Below are 15785 nucleotides of genomic sequence, written 5' to 3'. Positions count from 1 at the left end.
ATTCATCTAGAGGTGAAAATAAAACTAGTAATCTTATTTCTAATTTTATGTAATAGCATAAAATTATGGAGCAGCATTGAAACTATGGGGCTTTTAATTTTAATTTTTTTTTTTTTTACCTTTAATCCCTTCATTTAAATGTCCCCATTTGGGGATTCAACAGTGAATAAAAGAGAGAATGATATTCTTTTATAGATTCATACTCTAATATGGTACATAAATAAACAGATATAGTTTATTTTAGTTCTGAGAAGTAAATGAAAAGGTGTGCTGTGGTAGAGAATACTTGAGGAATTACTCAAGACTTATGATAAGTAAAGCATTTTGTATAATTTTTGTTATCATAAATAAGTCCCTGTTATTTCATTAGTTACAGAAAAAATAACAAAAAGAACTTAAGGTTCATATGAAAATATTTGGCACTGTGTTTCAGTAAACATGCTTTATCAGCATTTATATGAATCATATGAATACAAGTAAATCATAAATTAATCTTTGCATAACATTTAGAAATATATTTAGAAAAATAGAACATTCAAAACATATGGAATGTTCAATCAAGTAGTGAAAAGATATAGAGAACAACATATATAAAATAATGGCCTATATTTTCTTTAATGTGTACAGAAACATCAGAAATAATGAATTGGCTCTAATTGGTTAAAAATTTTTAATAATTGTAGAAATTGCAAAGGTGGAGAAGTATGTGGGAAAGCAAGTATACAAAAATACTTAAATTGGAAGCCAGAGTGAACAATAATGAAGTGAAATCCCACAGGAAATAGAAAGTAAATTGAATTTGCCAATGAACATTTATATCAATTAGCTGCCCACCTGCCTCTCATAAATGTAACAGTACCAGGAAGAGATCAAAAAAGGTCAAGAAATGTTTCTCATAAAAGTTTATGGAGCAAATCGCGATAATATCCAAGCCTGTATTTGCCAAATGCGTCCAGATCTTGGGAAGCTACCCCAGAGTTGCCTTCCTAAGGGAACGTGGTGGGAACCAGCGTTAGAGTACAGACTCATGTTGTTTGGGCTGTCACTTAACTACACATGGTGGGATGGAATGCAAAAATTTGTTTTAAAAGTGAACTCTATAGTAAATTATCATATTTGTGACTACTTGGGCTACCTAAAAGTACTTAAGCATATTGTGTCATTCCCTATTTCTCACATACTAGACGAATATAAAATTAAGTGATACATTAAAAGCCCAGGTACTTCTGAACCACTTGTGGGAAATACTGTGAGCTCTTAACCATTGCATATTGGGTTTATGAAGATTAAGTTTTGGAAAATGTGCACATGATTGTTAGTTAGAAACATATGTTCTTGTTTGTCTAGGCAGGAAGTTAAGATGAGTTGGCTGGAAATAGAAAAGGGAAGGATTTTTTTTTTTTTTATTGGTTTGCCTTTTGTATCTTTTAAACCTTGTGTCTAGTTTTCATGAAATTAAAATTTAAAAAAAAAAACAACATTCTGCATTTATTGTTTTTTGATAATATGGAAACATGTGGCATAATTAGAATTTGCTTCAGTCCAAATCAGCTATTTATTGTTCTTACATGTTAGCTCTAATCATCACAAATTTTGTTATAAGTACCATTAATGAATAAATATAATGATTGTTCTAGTGTCAGGAGTATATACATTCTTTATAACCATGAAAAAAAGATCAATATTACTTTTTAAATGTAAAATAGTAAAAAGTAATATTGTCCTTTTCCTATAATTATTTTATTTACTCATTGTCAAATTTATTTGTTTCAACATTTATAAATAACAATGTGCAGTTTAGGCTGAACACAACTGAAGATATTTTAACTTCTTGGTATTTGTACATAATCTTACTTTTGTTGAATGGTAAATGACATTTTTAGTTCACGTTAGTGCTTTAGGCATTAAATATCACATTTAAATTGCAGACTGAAAGGATTAGAACATTTAAAAATTAAACTCAAACATCTGGAAATATTCCAGTGTTAGGAGAATATTTATGTCACTTATTTTCTGTCTCAAGTCAGCAATGGTTATTATGAGGCTGCTCATAATTTGTGATTAAATTTGGGGGACTAGTTGATGTCATGGCAGCTCTAAAATTATGTTGTAAAGAAATGTCTGCATTTGTCTCAGCTTGTGAAAATAAAGTCCTTTCCCTCAGTCAGAGAATGTTTGAGGGGCAGGGAGTGGAGGAAGGGAGAATTGAGAGGAATTAGAAAGTAAATTGAATTTGCCAATGAACTTTATACAGATGCTTGTACTTTATAATATTTTATCTATATCAAATGAAAACACTTATTCTCGCTAATGTTTATTTCCAATACGTTCTTAGTTTTTAAGGCTTAAATATGCATATAAGTGTAGGAGACTGCAATGCTTTCTAGATAAGAAGTGATACATGAGGCTGAAAAATTATACTGACCACGTGTAGTTCAGGAGTGTTTCCTTCTGGACTTGTCCTGATTTGGTTTACTGCTCCCTGGATGATTCCTTGAGGTCATTTGCTCTGAGAGCAAGTGAAAAGTTTAAGTCCATTGCAAATTCTCTGAACAAAGGCTTCTAGCCAAGACAGTGATGTAAGTGGAGCCACACATTGGTATCTGTTTATCAATGTAATAATGAAGTTGTGAAAGGTCAGGTGAAACTGGCCGGACAGTGTCATTCTTATAGACCACATCACACACACACACACACACACACACACACACACACACACACACTACTTGACTTTGTAAAACTGTCTCAAATAAAAGTAACATAACTTGTAGGTACCTTACGTGATTTCTGAAGCAGATGTGAGAACCTCATGTTTTTAATACGTTTGTTTCGGAAAGGGTACTACACCTGTGTGGAAGTCATCTTCACCCTGAGGAGACAGGTTGGGTTTTACATGATGGGCGTCTATGCCCCGACCCTGCTGATCGTGGTTCTCTCCTGGCTTTCCTTCTGGATCAACCCGGACGCCAGTGCTGCCAGAGTGCCACTGGGTAAAGTGCTCCATGCTTCCCTCTTGTGTCAGGAATGTGTGATGTCTTTATTGCACTAACTATACAGTCAAATATTTTGAGATAATTAGTTTGGGAATTGATGGCAAGCTTTTTCTTTCTTTTTTTTTTTAACCTCCTTAAAATCTGCCATTAAGTTAGATTTTCTCAATATTTAGGCACTCTCTAATTAAACTAAGTTGTTTTTTTTTTTTTTTTTTTTTTTTTTGTGTGTGTGTGTGTGTGTGTGTGTGTGTGTGTCCATCCTTGGGCCATTTTCAACAGTAAATCTATCCTACTTTGACTTTCATAAAATAATTATTAATATGTGATATTCACTGATAGCTAAAGCCTAAAATACCAAATAGTGACAAACTTAGAAAAAATGACTTTTAAGAAAATCTTTCCTATACTCTTTATCAGGAATTTAAAATCCTACTTCTTTAAAAAAAAAAATGACTAAGAATCATTTTCCTACACGTCAGTTTGTATGTGCTATATCATCAGCAGTGGCTAGAAAGAGTAGGGCAGGTTATCCATACTCTCCAATTCATTATTTTTAATGTTCTGTGACATGGAAGCACCATTAGCCAGAGGTGAAAATCCTGTCAGTATAGGGATTATAAGGACTGTGCTTGGGGAGATCATCAAGAGCCTTTCTAATGAGTAAAGGGAATGAATTCCAAAATAAGGACATCGTAACGTGTTTGTTTGGAGAGTTTTAAATCTTTTCATGACTGTGTGTATATGTATGTGCATGCATGTGTGCATGTTCTGAATATTACCTAGAGTTCACATAGGTAAAAATGTGATATATTTGACTTCTCAATGAACTGACTGATGGGTTGCAGAATTTCATTATTTTTTCTTCTATCAGAAAAGCCTTGTGAAAATCTCTCTGTTCCAATTTATGGGAATAACTAAATGAATTATAGATTTTGAAAAGGAGACCAGGAAAGAAGCAATGAAAATGACAACTTTGACTGAATTAGAAATTTGGAGGTTTACATCTAATAAAAACCACAGAGACCAAATCTATGTCTTAATAACCAAACGTGTAGGAAACTTTATTCTAAGGATCACATATCAGTATTAAGACAATGATGATTGATAGATTAATTATTGTAGAGGATAAGAAATAACAAGGCAGTACAATGTTCTGGGAATAAAGCACCCAAAACTAGACTTAAATTACTAGACTTGTCAAAAACATTATGCATTCCCCCCAAATTGTCAATATTTTTTGGTTTACTAGAAATATTTTACTCTCATGCAGTAACACAGGGGTGAGCAAAAGTAGGTTGTTGTTTTTTTTGTGTGTGTGCCATTGTGGCATTCTTTTGAGTTAGCAAAGCTATTGTAATAATCATAACCTGCATGTCTTTTTCCATATGAACAACTGTAAGCCTACTTTTGCCCTTCCCTGTATAACTCAAAATGTCAGTACATATATACTATGGAATACTACTCAGCCATAAGAAAAGATAATATACTGTCACTTGTGGCAACAAAATAAGTCAGAAAAAGCTAGAACCCTATGACTTTACTCGTATGTGGGATATAAAACTGAAACTTACAGGCACAGACAACAGTATGGTGGTTACCAGAGGGAAGGGGCTGGGAGGAGTAGTAAAGGGTAAAGAGGACCAAGTATAGGGTGACAGAAGACGATTTCACTTTGAGAAGTGAGCATACAAAGCAGACTATAGATGATGTATCATGGAAATATACACTTGAAACATGTGTGATCTTAGTGCCCAGTGCCATCCCAATAAAATTAATGAAAAAATAAAATATAAGAAAATGTCTGGCTCTCAAGGGTACTTTAATATTACATATTACAGAATTTCATCCTTTCCTTTAAAACCGGAATCATTTGTTTTCTCTAAAATAATCAGGAATGTTCTCTACTTTGTCTTTTTTTATTACATTTTTTTTAAAAAAAATGTGACCCTTATCAGAAAATTGCTTTATATGTTCTATTTTTATTCTGATTTAGCTGTTCTTGGGATCAAATTCAACTCTATGACTGTCTAAAATAATGCTAAAGAAATGAAATAAGCTTTGTAGCTTCCTCAGAGATACTATAGAAGAGTTTTAGATAGCTTTAATATTTAAACCAGCTCCAAAATGTGTTTTTATATCTCGGTTTAAATTTCTATTTTTTTGTTTAAAGTACTGAGTATTTATAAACATCCCCAACCACATTTAGTAATGCTGACATAAAAAGTCTGTATGTATTATTTCTTCTACCCTTTGTGCTTTAAAGGGACCTGATGAATTGTTCATGAGTCTCTGGACAGAGATTTAGTCAAAGGGTAATGGTTGCAGGACATTTTTTTCACAGGGCTAAATAGCAACTTTAATTCCCACTTCTGTTTCTGTAGGTATCTTTTCAGTACTCAGTTTGGCCTCTGAGTGCACAACCCTTGCTGCTGAACTTCCCAAAGTCTCCTACGTGAAGGCTCTTGATGTATGGCTCATTGCTTGTCTTCTCTTTGGGTTTGCATCCCTCGTGGAGTATGCTGTTGTCCAGGTGATGCTAAATAACCCCAAACGAGTTGAAGCAGAAAAAGCCAGAATGGCTAAGGCTGAGCAAGCAGAAGGAAAAGGTGGAAATGCCATTAAAAAGAATACTGTAAATGGTACAGGGACTCCGGTTCATATTAGCACTTTGCAGGTAAGAATGAAATTATTCAATCAGATGATTTCCTCCACCATGGCTCTCTAGTGCCAGGAGAGAAATCTGTTCTGTGGGTCTAAAGGTTTGATTGAATTGGTATTCACTCATTTTTTTCCTCATTGATGAAAAGAAACTAAGCACAACATACTTTTCGGAAAACATGTAGGCCGCATACTCATTAAGGAGAAAAGTCCAACACCTTATCACATTTTTGGTGGACTTCCCACTGAGTTTAATGATGTTTCTCTGCTTTGATGGTCACCATCCCATGTGGAGGTCTTGCCAGAACTCCGGACCTCCTTACAAACATTTCTCATTTGTGAGCTTTAGTGAAAGGCCAGAAGACTCCTGGGGAAATACCAACCTTCTAGTTACAGTGAAGATTTATGGGAGCTATGCTCTTGATTAAATCTCCTACATGTTTCCCATCAATTTAGAGAGTTTCACACAGCACATGACAAGTAGGCTGCTAACTTTTTGGGTGCCCGGCCCATAGGGAAACAGGCACATAGTTTGAGATCTGTCAGCCTTAAGGTGAGTGCCTGGACAATCGGACAGGTTTAACGCTTTCATGTTATCTTGTACTTGACCATAGGTCTAGGAATAGTGGTTGATGTTTATAGGTTCAGCTTTGATAAATCCTGAAGCAACAGGCTGCTTCATGGATTAGGCTAATGTCCCCAAAGTGTCTCTAATTGATGTCCTCTGGTTGGGAAGACTTAATAAACAAGTAGATGACTTCCACTGAGCTTAGCATGGAAAATTCCTCAAAAGACTATTGGTACATTGCATCCTAAAACCTTGAAACATTTGCTTGTTTTATTTGCTGGCCCCATACTACTCAGATTGCTGACCACTTCCCTAAGTTAGACAAGTATGTTACATACATATTTTTATGTACAAAAAGCAAGCAAACAATTCTTATGTGATGCTGCCTATAGATTTTCCCTTTTTGTTCGGTAATTGAAGTCACTTTCTGAGACTACAACTAAGACTTCTGCAAATTATTAGTTGCCAAGTTGGAGGACATTTCCTCCGACCTTATAAGTCTTTAATACCCTAATCATTTTCATGGAGAATAACATTTTCATTAATGCAGAGCTATGATGGCCTTAAAGAAGTAATGTCTTTGCCCAGCTAGTGTCGCTCAGTGGTTCAGTGTCAATTCATGAATCCAGAGGCTACTGGTTCAATTTCCAGTCAGGACATATGCCCAGGTTGTGGACATGCGGCAACAGACTCATGTATCTCTCTCATCAATGTTTCAATCTCTCTATCCCTCTCCTTTCTTCTCTCTTTAAAATCAGTAAAAACATATTTTTAAAAAAAGAAGTCATGTCTTTGACATATCTTACCTGCCCATTTTCATCTCCCAATCTTACCACTTCCTCATATTTCCAACCAGTTAATCTTCCCACCCTCTACCTTGGGTCCCGGTGAAGAGATCTGGAGATAGAAAGCAAAGATGTCCTATAGAGCAGGTGCTTGGCTTCCAGGAGTGCCACAATCAGCTCCATTCTGTGGTCTGTGGTGGGGCCTCTGTAACTGCAGAAATTCTCTAGTAACACAGAACACCGATGTGCAGATGAGCTTGGAATCTTAATGCGTTCCATGAAGTGGGGTATTGAAGGAAGGAGGCACAGGAGAACCAGATTTTCAGAATACTGTAGAACATATCAAGATTATTTATGAATATAAATATGAAGAATAAATAGGATCCAGAGTATTAGACTGAGTTATATTATTTTAAATTCAGCTTTTAAGCATGAAATAATGTCCTAATGAATAAAAGTTCAATATGCTTAATAACTTCTGTATTTTAATCCTCTATGTTTTTAGTTGCTAGTAGAAACAGACCTGTCTGGATTCTAAAATTGTTATGACATTTTACTACAAAAGTGGTAGAGTGTGATGCTTAGAGAGTTTAAGCCTTGACCAGAAATTCTAATATCCAGATGTAAATGTAAACTACTCTTATTTCTTACAGGCCAAAATGCAATTTCCAAAATTAATATTGTAACTATGTAATGTTTATATCATCAGACAGGCTTCAAAATGAGAGTGTGTGTCCAAAAATAACTTAGCTTTAATGCAAGCATCAAACTTACAGTAAATGTATGTGATGAATTTGTAAGATTGTTACACACTGACACATGAAAAAAAGTATGAAAAAGGAAATTAAACAATTTTTGCCTTTTTATTTAGTGTTTTTGGTTTCAAAATCTATTTGCTCTTTTGCATTTTACTTTCGGAACATAAGCTTTTACTGAGTAATTTCAATCAGATATGTCATTTATTTTTAGACAGAATAACAATATTAATTAATGGAAACATAACAAAATTTGGATTGTAGAAAACATTGAATGCTGATTTTTAAAAATTGATTTTAGAAAGGAAAGGAGAGGGGGAGAGAAATAGAAACATCAATGATGAGAGAGAATCATTGATTGGATGCCTCCTGCATGCCCCCCACTGGAGACCAAGCCTGTAACCTGGGCACGTGCTCTGAACAGGAATCAAATTGTGATCTCCTGGTTCAGAGTTTGATGCTCCAGCACTGTGGCACACCAGCTGGGCTAATGCTGATTTTTTAATAAAGCTCTTGCTAAGAAAGATAATGATAAAAAAATGTAAGAAAGATCAATGATAATTTAACCTAGCTTTTAGTAAGAAGTTTTCATAATTTCATAATTTTGACTACATACAAAAATATACCTAAATCCTATCAAATAAAGTGAATATGCTAATTGACCCTCAAGCCATTGCAAAGATGGAGGCATCCATAGCCAATAAAGAGGGAATATGCTAATTGACTGTCACACCCTCAAAACTGGCAGCACCCACAGCCAATAAGGATGGGATATGCTAATTGCCTGCCCCAACCTCAAAGATGGCGGCATCCAGTTCCCTCAGCCTCACTGGGACAGCAGGCATGCCTGCCTCCAGAGTCCCACAGTCCCCTCAGCCCTCCAGCTGCCCAGGGCTGGCCTGAGGTGCAGGAAAGCCTCAGATGGTAGCCGCCCAGCCACCCAGGGCTGGCAGTGGCAACAGGAGAGGTGTGATGGTGGTGTTGCCTTCTCCTGATTGCTGGGTCACCTCCCGCTCCTGAGGGCTCCTAGACTGTGAGAGGGGGCAGGCCAGGCTGAGAGACAACCCCTCTCCAAGGCATGAATTTTCATGTACCAGGCCTGTAGTTCATTTATAATTGTCTAAGTTTTTCCTCCCTAAATTTTGTACTTCTTCGACTGTTCTAATATTTTGGTTACTAATTTGTTCACTCATATATTTCTTTTTTATTTAATAAGTACAGTTAAGGACCTACTTTTGTCAATATCATCTTGTTCTTAATACCTAGGATATGCTATTTACAACAAAGGTATTTTGAATAAAAGACAAAAATATTCATGTATATGGATTTGAATAAATTGTATATAAAAGTTGCTGTTCATGCATGAATAAAATAGTTGTTTCTTTATAGGAATGATGTGTTTTTAAAGTTAAATGTTGATTTAAATTTTGTGTAAAATATTGAGTTTATTCATTTTGAGCATATTTTTACCTTCTGTGGAAATAGCATTATCTATCACATTGAAATTATGCCTAAGTCTTCTGTTTAAGAAACATCTTAAAAGGTGATTTGAAATTAAATGTGCATAGACACAGACTGAAAAAGGATCAGAAGGAAAATATCAGAGGTTAAAATTTGAAGTATTAGGTAGTTTTAAATCTGTATTATTTTTTACTAGAGGCCTGGTGCATAAAAATTCATGCACTGAGAAGGGAATCCCTCAACCTGGCCTGCCCCCTCTCACAGTCCAGGAGCCCTCAGGGGCAAGTGGTAACCCAGTAATCAGGAGAACGTAATGCCCCCATCACAGCTCTGCTGCTGCCACTGCTGGTAGTGCAAGCCTCAACTGGCCCTGGTTACCTGAGCCTTGGGTGGCCCTGGCAAAGCTGGGCAAATGTCATCCAAGGCTTGCCTGCATCTCGGCCAGCCCTGGGAAGCCGGGGGGCTTAAAGGACGGGGGACTCTGGAAGCAGGCACACAAGCAGCTGGACCCGGCTAGGGGTGGGCCCAGCCATCCTGCACACCTACTGCCCCAGCAGGGCTGAGGGGATTGGTGCCACCATCTTGTGGCTTAAGTTGTCACCATATTTGAGGGTGTGGCAGTCAATTAGCATATTCCCTCTTTATTATATAGGATTTTTTTAGTTTCATTATTATACTATTTCATTTTTGCTACCAGTAATTTTGAGAAGTGACGAGGTTATATGAAAGTGAGACCCATATGAGAAAATAATGAGAAATTATAAATTGGAGATTAATATAATCAAGATCACTTTTAAGAATGTGTTAATAACTAAGGTTACTGTTTCATTTATAAGCACTTTATTGAGCCCTTCTTCATGTGATAATTGTTTAAAATAGTGTTTATATTATAAACTATTTTATACTTTTATGTACATATAAATGATACATATGTGTAGAGAGTAATTAAAAAAGAAAGTTGTCTGTTTAAAATCTCTGATTAGACAAGATTAGATCAGCCAATTTGTTAATGAATCATGAGCTATTTAAGGAACCTGAGAACTTCTCAGTAGGAAACTTAATCTTATACCTTATTTAGGTATGTCATATCAGTAAAAATTACTTCTGTAGTAGATAGAGGTTCTCTCCACCAACACATGTGTGTGAGCACACACACACACACGCACACTCAACCCCACTGATTTCAAATACATCTCTGGAAAAGGTTTTAAAAAAATAAATAGTTAAAAATTTAGTATAACCAAATTGAAGCTTTTTTTGGAGTGCTTTTCTATACTATATGTTAATATTGAAGAAAGCTTTCCTCTCTGACTGACATGTTTACTATATTTAAATAATATTTCTGAATAAATATTCTATACCTACATTTGAATAAACTATATAGATAAAATTCTAACATCAGTAAAATTGCTAGAATAATCTAAGAATGTTTATGTAAATATGTTTATGTAAATAAAAGTAATTAAAATTTTATTTTATGTAAATAAAAACAATTTGAAGTATTTTTGTGTGACAAGTCCTAATATCATAAATTTGGCTTCTTGTTTAGTTATTTACAGATACAAAAGCCACAAATAAAATATGATTTACAGTAAATGCATTTCTATAGTAAATACATGTGGCCTTTTTTTGTGAAAAATAAAAATAACTGGTAAGAAGTCACGCTTTCTAAGTCTAAAGCTAGAGATCTTCTTTTTTCTGATGAGCAGATCTAAAGTACAGTTAATACATCTAAAGCTTTTAGAGTGGAGAATTCTAAAGGGAGAAAATGTGGCATATCCATCTTGTCCCAGATTTTGAAGACTGCCTTGATAGTTTGAGGATAATGCAAAGATTTGGTATGTAGAGTCTGTTCTCAATTTGTCTTCCAGTCAAGGTAATTATGTACTCTTACAAAAACTCACTGATACATGCTGAGACCTACACATTCCTCAAACAGCCCTGGAAACCTAGACCTTTAAATGTGGTCTTCTGTCTGGAACAGAATAATCTCTGTAGCATACAATCTGGCTAAAATATGCACAATTTCTTCAGGTTCTCTGAGTGTGGTTTACTAATTTAACTGTAGCCAACAAGTTAGGAATTCCTTTCACTAATAAAGCTGTGGTTCATGATAGTGGTGACCATCTTTTAGTTCTTATTTGTGAGTGTGGTTTAGAAACAACAATCTGTCTCATTGGGATGATAAATACCTTTTTCATTTATAAACTACCCTATTTGGAAATAGTATCCGCAATTCAACGCTTTAAGTAAAGGAAGATTTCTGTAATCCATATATTGTAGTAATATGGTTTGTGTTGTGATTAAATATTGGATTTTTATTCATTGGTCTTTCAATTGAGAACTCAGAAGCCTAGGAACACCTAAGATAAAGGTTTATTTGCATCTTGATCCCTTAACATAAAATAACCCATCAAAGTTCATTCCATGACCTAAACCTTGATATACAGGCCACATTTTAGAGTTAAATGTCCAGGCACTCTGATGGTTTAATCAGTTGTCTATTATATCTGATTTTTAAAAATAACTTTTTGAAGAGATGTGTTTTATAAATAGAAAAGTATAAACACACTCTCTGCTTGATTTTTATTTCAAGGTTGGTGAGAACAGATGCAAAAAAGTTTGTACTTCTAAGTCTGACCTGAGATCTAATGACTTCAGCATTGTGGGAAGCTTACCAAGAGATTTTGAATTGTCCAATTATGACTGCTATGGGAAACCTATCGAAGTGAACAATGGACTTGGGAAATCTCAGGCGAAAAGCAACAAGAAGCCTCCCCCCGCCAAACCCGTTATTCCAACGGCAGCAAAGAGAATTGACCTTTATGCGAGAGCGTTGTTTCCTTTCTGCTTCTTGTTCTTCAATGTTATATATTGGTCTGTATATTTATGATACATTCTTCCCATTTTTTCATTGTGACCAACCTCACTCATCAATGCCAATCTATGAAAATATATTGCATTTGGATGCCATTTGATTGTTAAAAAAAACCAAAAACAAATGTGGCACCTTAATTTTGAATGGCAGCATGGTCTTGTTACATGTGCTCTGAACATGATGTATATATGTATAGCAAACATATTGCTTTAGGAATAAATGAAGGGTAAGCATACTACATAAAATAAAACTCAAATAATTCTCTGCAGTTAGTGTAAATTGCAAATACTTAAGATAATTCTGATAAAATGACATGCACGCTGAATCCTGTTATGATCACCATTCTAAGATATGTAGTATTTCAAATTTCCTTCCTTGTAACTTTCAGAGAAAGCCGTCGTATTCTTGTATAATTTTTGATGGTTTTATCACAGATTAAGCAAAATTATATTACATATTATTTAAACTTTGTAAGTAGAGGTATATCAGCTATACTTATGTGGGCTCTGTGGAGAAATAAAGTTTAGAAATTTACTAATTTGTAAAATCAGCTCATTTTAAAGTGTGTCTGTGTTGTCAAAAGGCCAGATAATGAAACACAGTAATCGTTTTTGAAGCAAAGGGATATCTGGATTTATGTAAATATACTGAATTCTGGCTTCTGATAAGATAAAAAATAAAGGATAGATACATTGATTAAATATTTCTGATAAGAGAAATTGTATTTAATCCACATTAAATTAAATTGTATTTAATTCACAGACTTCAGTTTGCTGATACAGAGTATACACAATAATTGTGCCTTACAAAGAGTGATATCTAATTTAAATTGGTATATAGCAAAGGATATGTGATTAATATCATATTTAAGAAACCAAGAGGAAAATGCCCTTTTACTGAAGTAATTTGAGTAGAGGTAGCAGGGTTGAGGGGAGCCCGTAATTATTTAAGACTTTTAACTTATTTTATTGAAATGTTTACATATTTTTAAGTAAAATTAAATTTTTTTATTCATTTATTTTTTGCATTTATTTAAATATTATTTTTAAATTTGTCACAAATAATTAAAGATTAGGTAAATATCTTTATGTATGTTATGCAGGACTTCTCTGTATGTCCTTTTTTGCTAAAAGTCTAGACTACTTAGATTTGCTTAGGTCATCTTGTTCCAACCTGAAAATAGGAACTTTGTAATCTCTAAGACTCCTATTTCCTAGTAACATCACAGTACCTCTTTATTTCTCCAAAGCTGAAATTAGAATGATCAGTAATTCACATAACATAAATATATAAGGCCAAATAAATATATTTATTTGGAGAGTTTTGTTTGTATGGTCAATTCTATAATAAAATGTACTTAAGTATTTTTATATAAATTGTGATATTATTTAATGCTATTTTATTGAAGACTTTAATAGTTGTTTCTAATGTTTTCCTTACAAACCTGTGTATTTCTTTGGGGTCCGTTGTTATTTCTCTTTCATTTCTGATTTCATTTTTTCGTGTCTTCTCTCTTTTGTTCTTAATGAGTCTGCTTCAAAGGTTTGTTCAGCATCTTTTCATAAAACCAGGTTTTGGTTTCATTGGTCATTTGTATTGTTGTTGTTTTTAGTCTATTTCATGTATTCCTTCTCTGAACTTTATTATGTCCTTTCTTCTACTCACCTTGGGCTTTGTTTGTTGTTCTTTTGCTAATTTCTTTAAACGTGAAGTTTGAGATTTTTCTTGTTTTTTGAGGTAGGCCTGTAGTGCTATGAATTTCCCTCTTAGTCTGCTTTTACTCTGTCCCACCCATTTGGGGTTGTGTTCTCATCTTCATTTATTGCAAAGTAACTTTTGATTTCTTCCTTAGTAACATGTTATTTATCCTCCTTTGTGTGTTTTTTCAGGTTTTCCCCCCCCCCCCTGTGATTGATTTCTAGTTTCATACAATTGTGGTCAGAAAAGATGCTAAATCTGACTTCACTTTTCTTAAATTCATTAAAATTTGTTTTGTGGCCTTACATGAAGTCTATCCTAGAAAATGTTCCATGTGCACTTGAAAAGAATGTATATCATAGTGTTTTGGGGTGAGATGCTCTGAAAATATCAATTAAATCTATGTGATCTAGTGTGTAATTTAAGGCTGCTGTTTCCTTGTTGCTTTTATGTCTGGAAGATCTATCCATTGATTTCAATGGAGTCGTAAAATCCCCTACTATGACTATAGAACTATTGGTTCCTCCCTTTATGTCCACCAAGGTTTGCTTACATATTTATGTGCTCTTATGTTGGGTGCTTAAATGTTTTAAGAGTTATATCCTCTTATTGGATTGCTCCCTTTATCATTACACAGTGTTATTCTTTGTCTCTTACTGTAGTCTTTGTTTTAAAGTCTATTGGTCAGATGTAAGTATTGCTATTCCAGCTTTTATTGTATTTCCTTTTGCATGAAATATCTTTTTCCATCCATTTACTTTTAGTCTGTGTGTTTCTCTCATTCTGAGGTGGGTCACTTGTAGACAGCATATATGAGTTTTGTTTTCTTATCCATTCAGCTCCCTGTGCCTTTTGATTGAAGCATTTAAGCCATTTACATTTAAAGTGATTATTGATAGGTATGTAATATTGCCATTTTACTCTTTTAACCATGTTCCCTGTTTGTTTATTTGTTTTTGTTATTATTTTCTTTTTCTTAAAGATGAACATTTAACATTTTTGTTTTGGTAGTAACAATTTCCTTTAGGTTTTTTTTGTTTGTTTGTTTGTTTTTTGACATTACTGGTTTGATGGTAAAACAAAACAAACAAACAAACAAACAAACAAAAAACTCCTTTAGCTTTTCCCTGTCTTAGAAGCTCTTAATTTCCCCTTCTATGTTATAAGATAGACTTGCAATAGCCAAGATTTGATAGCAGCCCAAGTGCCAATCAGTAGATGAGTAGATAAAAAAGCTGTGGTATATTTACACAATGTAATACTACTCAGCCATGACAAAGAAGGAAATATTACTTTTGGTGTCAGGTGGGATGGACCTGGAGAGTATTATGCTAAGTGAAATATGCCAGTCAGAGAAGGACAAATATCATATGATTTCAATATGTGGAATTTAATGAACAAAATAACCAACTAAACAAAATAGAAACAGACTGGTGGATACAGAGAACAGACTGACAGCTGTCACAGAGGGTAAAGCGGTTAGGGAGTTTGGTGAAGAATCTCAAGTGATTAAGCAAAGAAAGAAAAAACTCAGACACAGACAACAGTAGGGTGATTACCAGGGAAAAATGGCAGTGAGAAAGATAGAAGAGAGGAAAGCTGGGATTAATGGTGATAGAAGGAGTAAAAATATTTTACAGATTTACTTGTAACTAATATTAATGGACAATATGGTTGTAATATTCAAGGTTTGTTATACTCTTAGTGTGTGTAAGTATATAAAAATGATATTTTATATTTTTATACATTGTGCATTCTCTCTACATATACATATATATTATACATTTGCATACATGTTATTTTACTTTTCCCTTTACCAGCAAGAACAATGAGAAAATTAATGAATCCCATTTCAGTTGAAATTTCTATACTCCAATTAATAAGTGCATTCTTACTGCCATAATTATTTTTAAATTCTCAAATTTCACACATCACACCCAAAACAGCCCTTTGTAAGTCTTCTCAGAGTTGATTACTAAACAAAAAAAT

At 34.2% G+C, this 15785-nt stretch overlaps 1 protein-coding gene across 1 annotated transcript in view; it reads left to right on the top strand.

The window, feature by feature from the left end:
- Window positions 1-13416, top strand: part of GLRB (glycine receptor beta) — a 54448-nt gene extending 41032 nt beyond the window's left edge. The window contains exons 8-10 of the mRNA XM_084884337.1: window positions 2838-2990; window positions 5375-5667; window positions 11817-13416. Of these exons, the coding sequence (XP_084740463.1) occupies window positions 2838-2990; window positions 5375-5667; window positions 11817-12113 (743 nt within the window). The 3' untranslated portion in view covers window positions 12114-13416. The remainder of the gene's footprint in view (window positions 1-2837; window positions 2991-5374; window positions 5668-11816) is intronic.
- Window positions 13417-15785: the final 2369 nt, after the last annotated feature.

The sequence above is a fragment of the Pipistrellus hanaki genome (assembly GCF_964339955.1).
Source record: "Pipistrellus hanaki genome assembly, chromosome: 5".
Lineage (NCBI taxonomy): Eukaryota > Metazoa > Chordata > Mammalia > Chiroptera > Vespertilionidae > Pipistrellus > Pipistrellus hanaki.
Note: the sequence above shows the minus strand (reverse complement) of the source record. Positions and strands in the feature narration are given on the sequence as shown.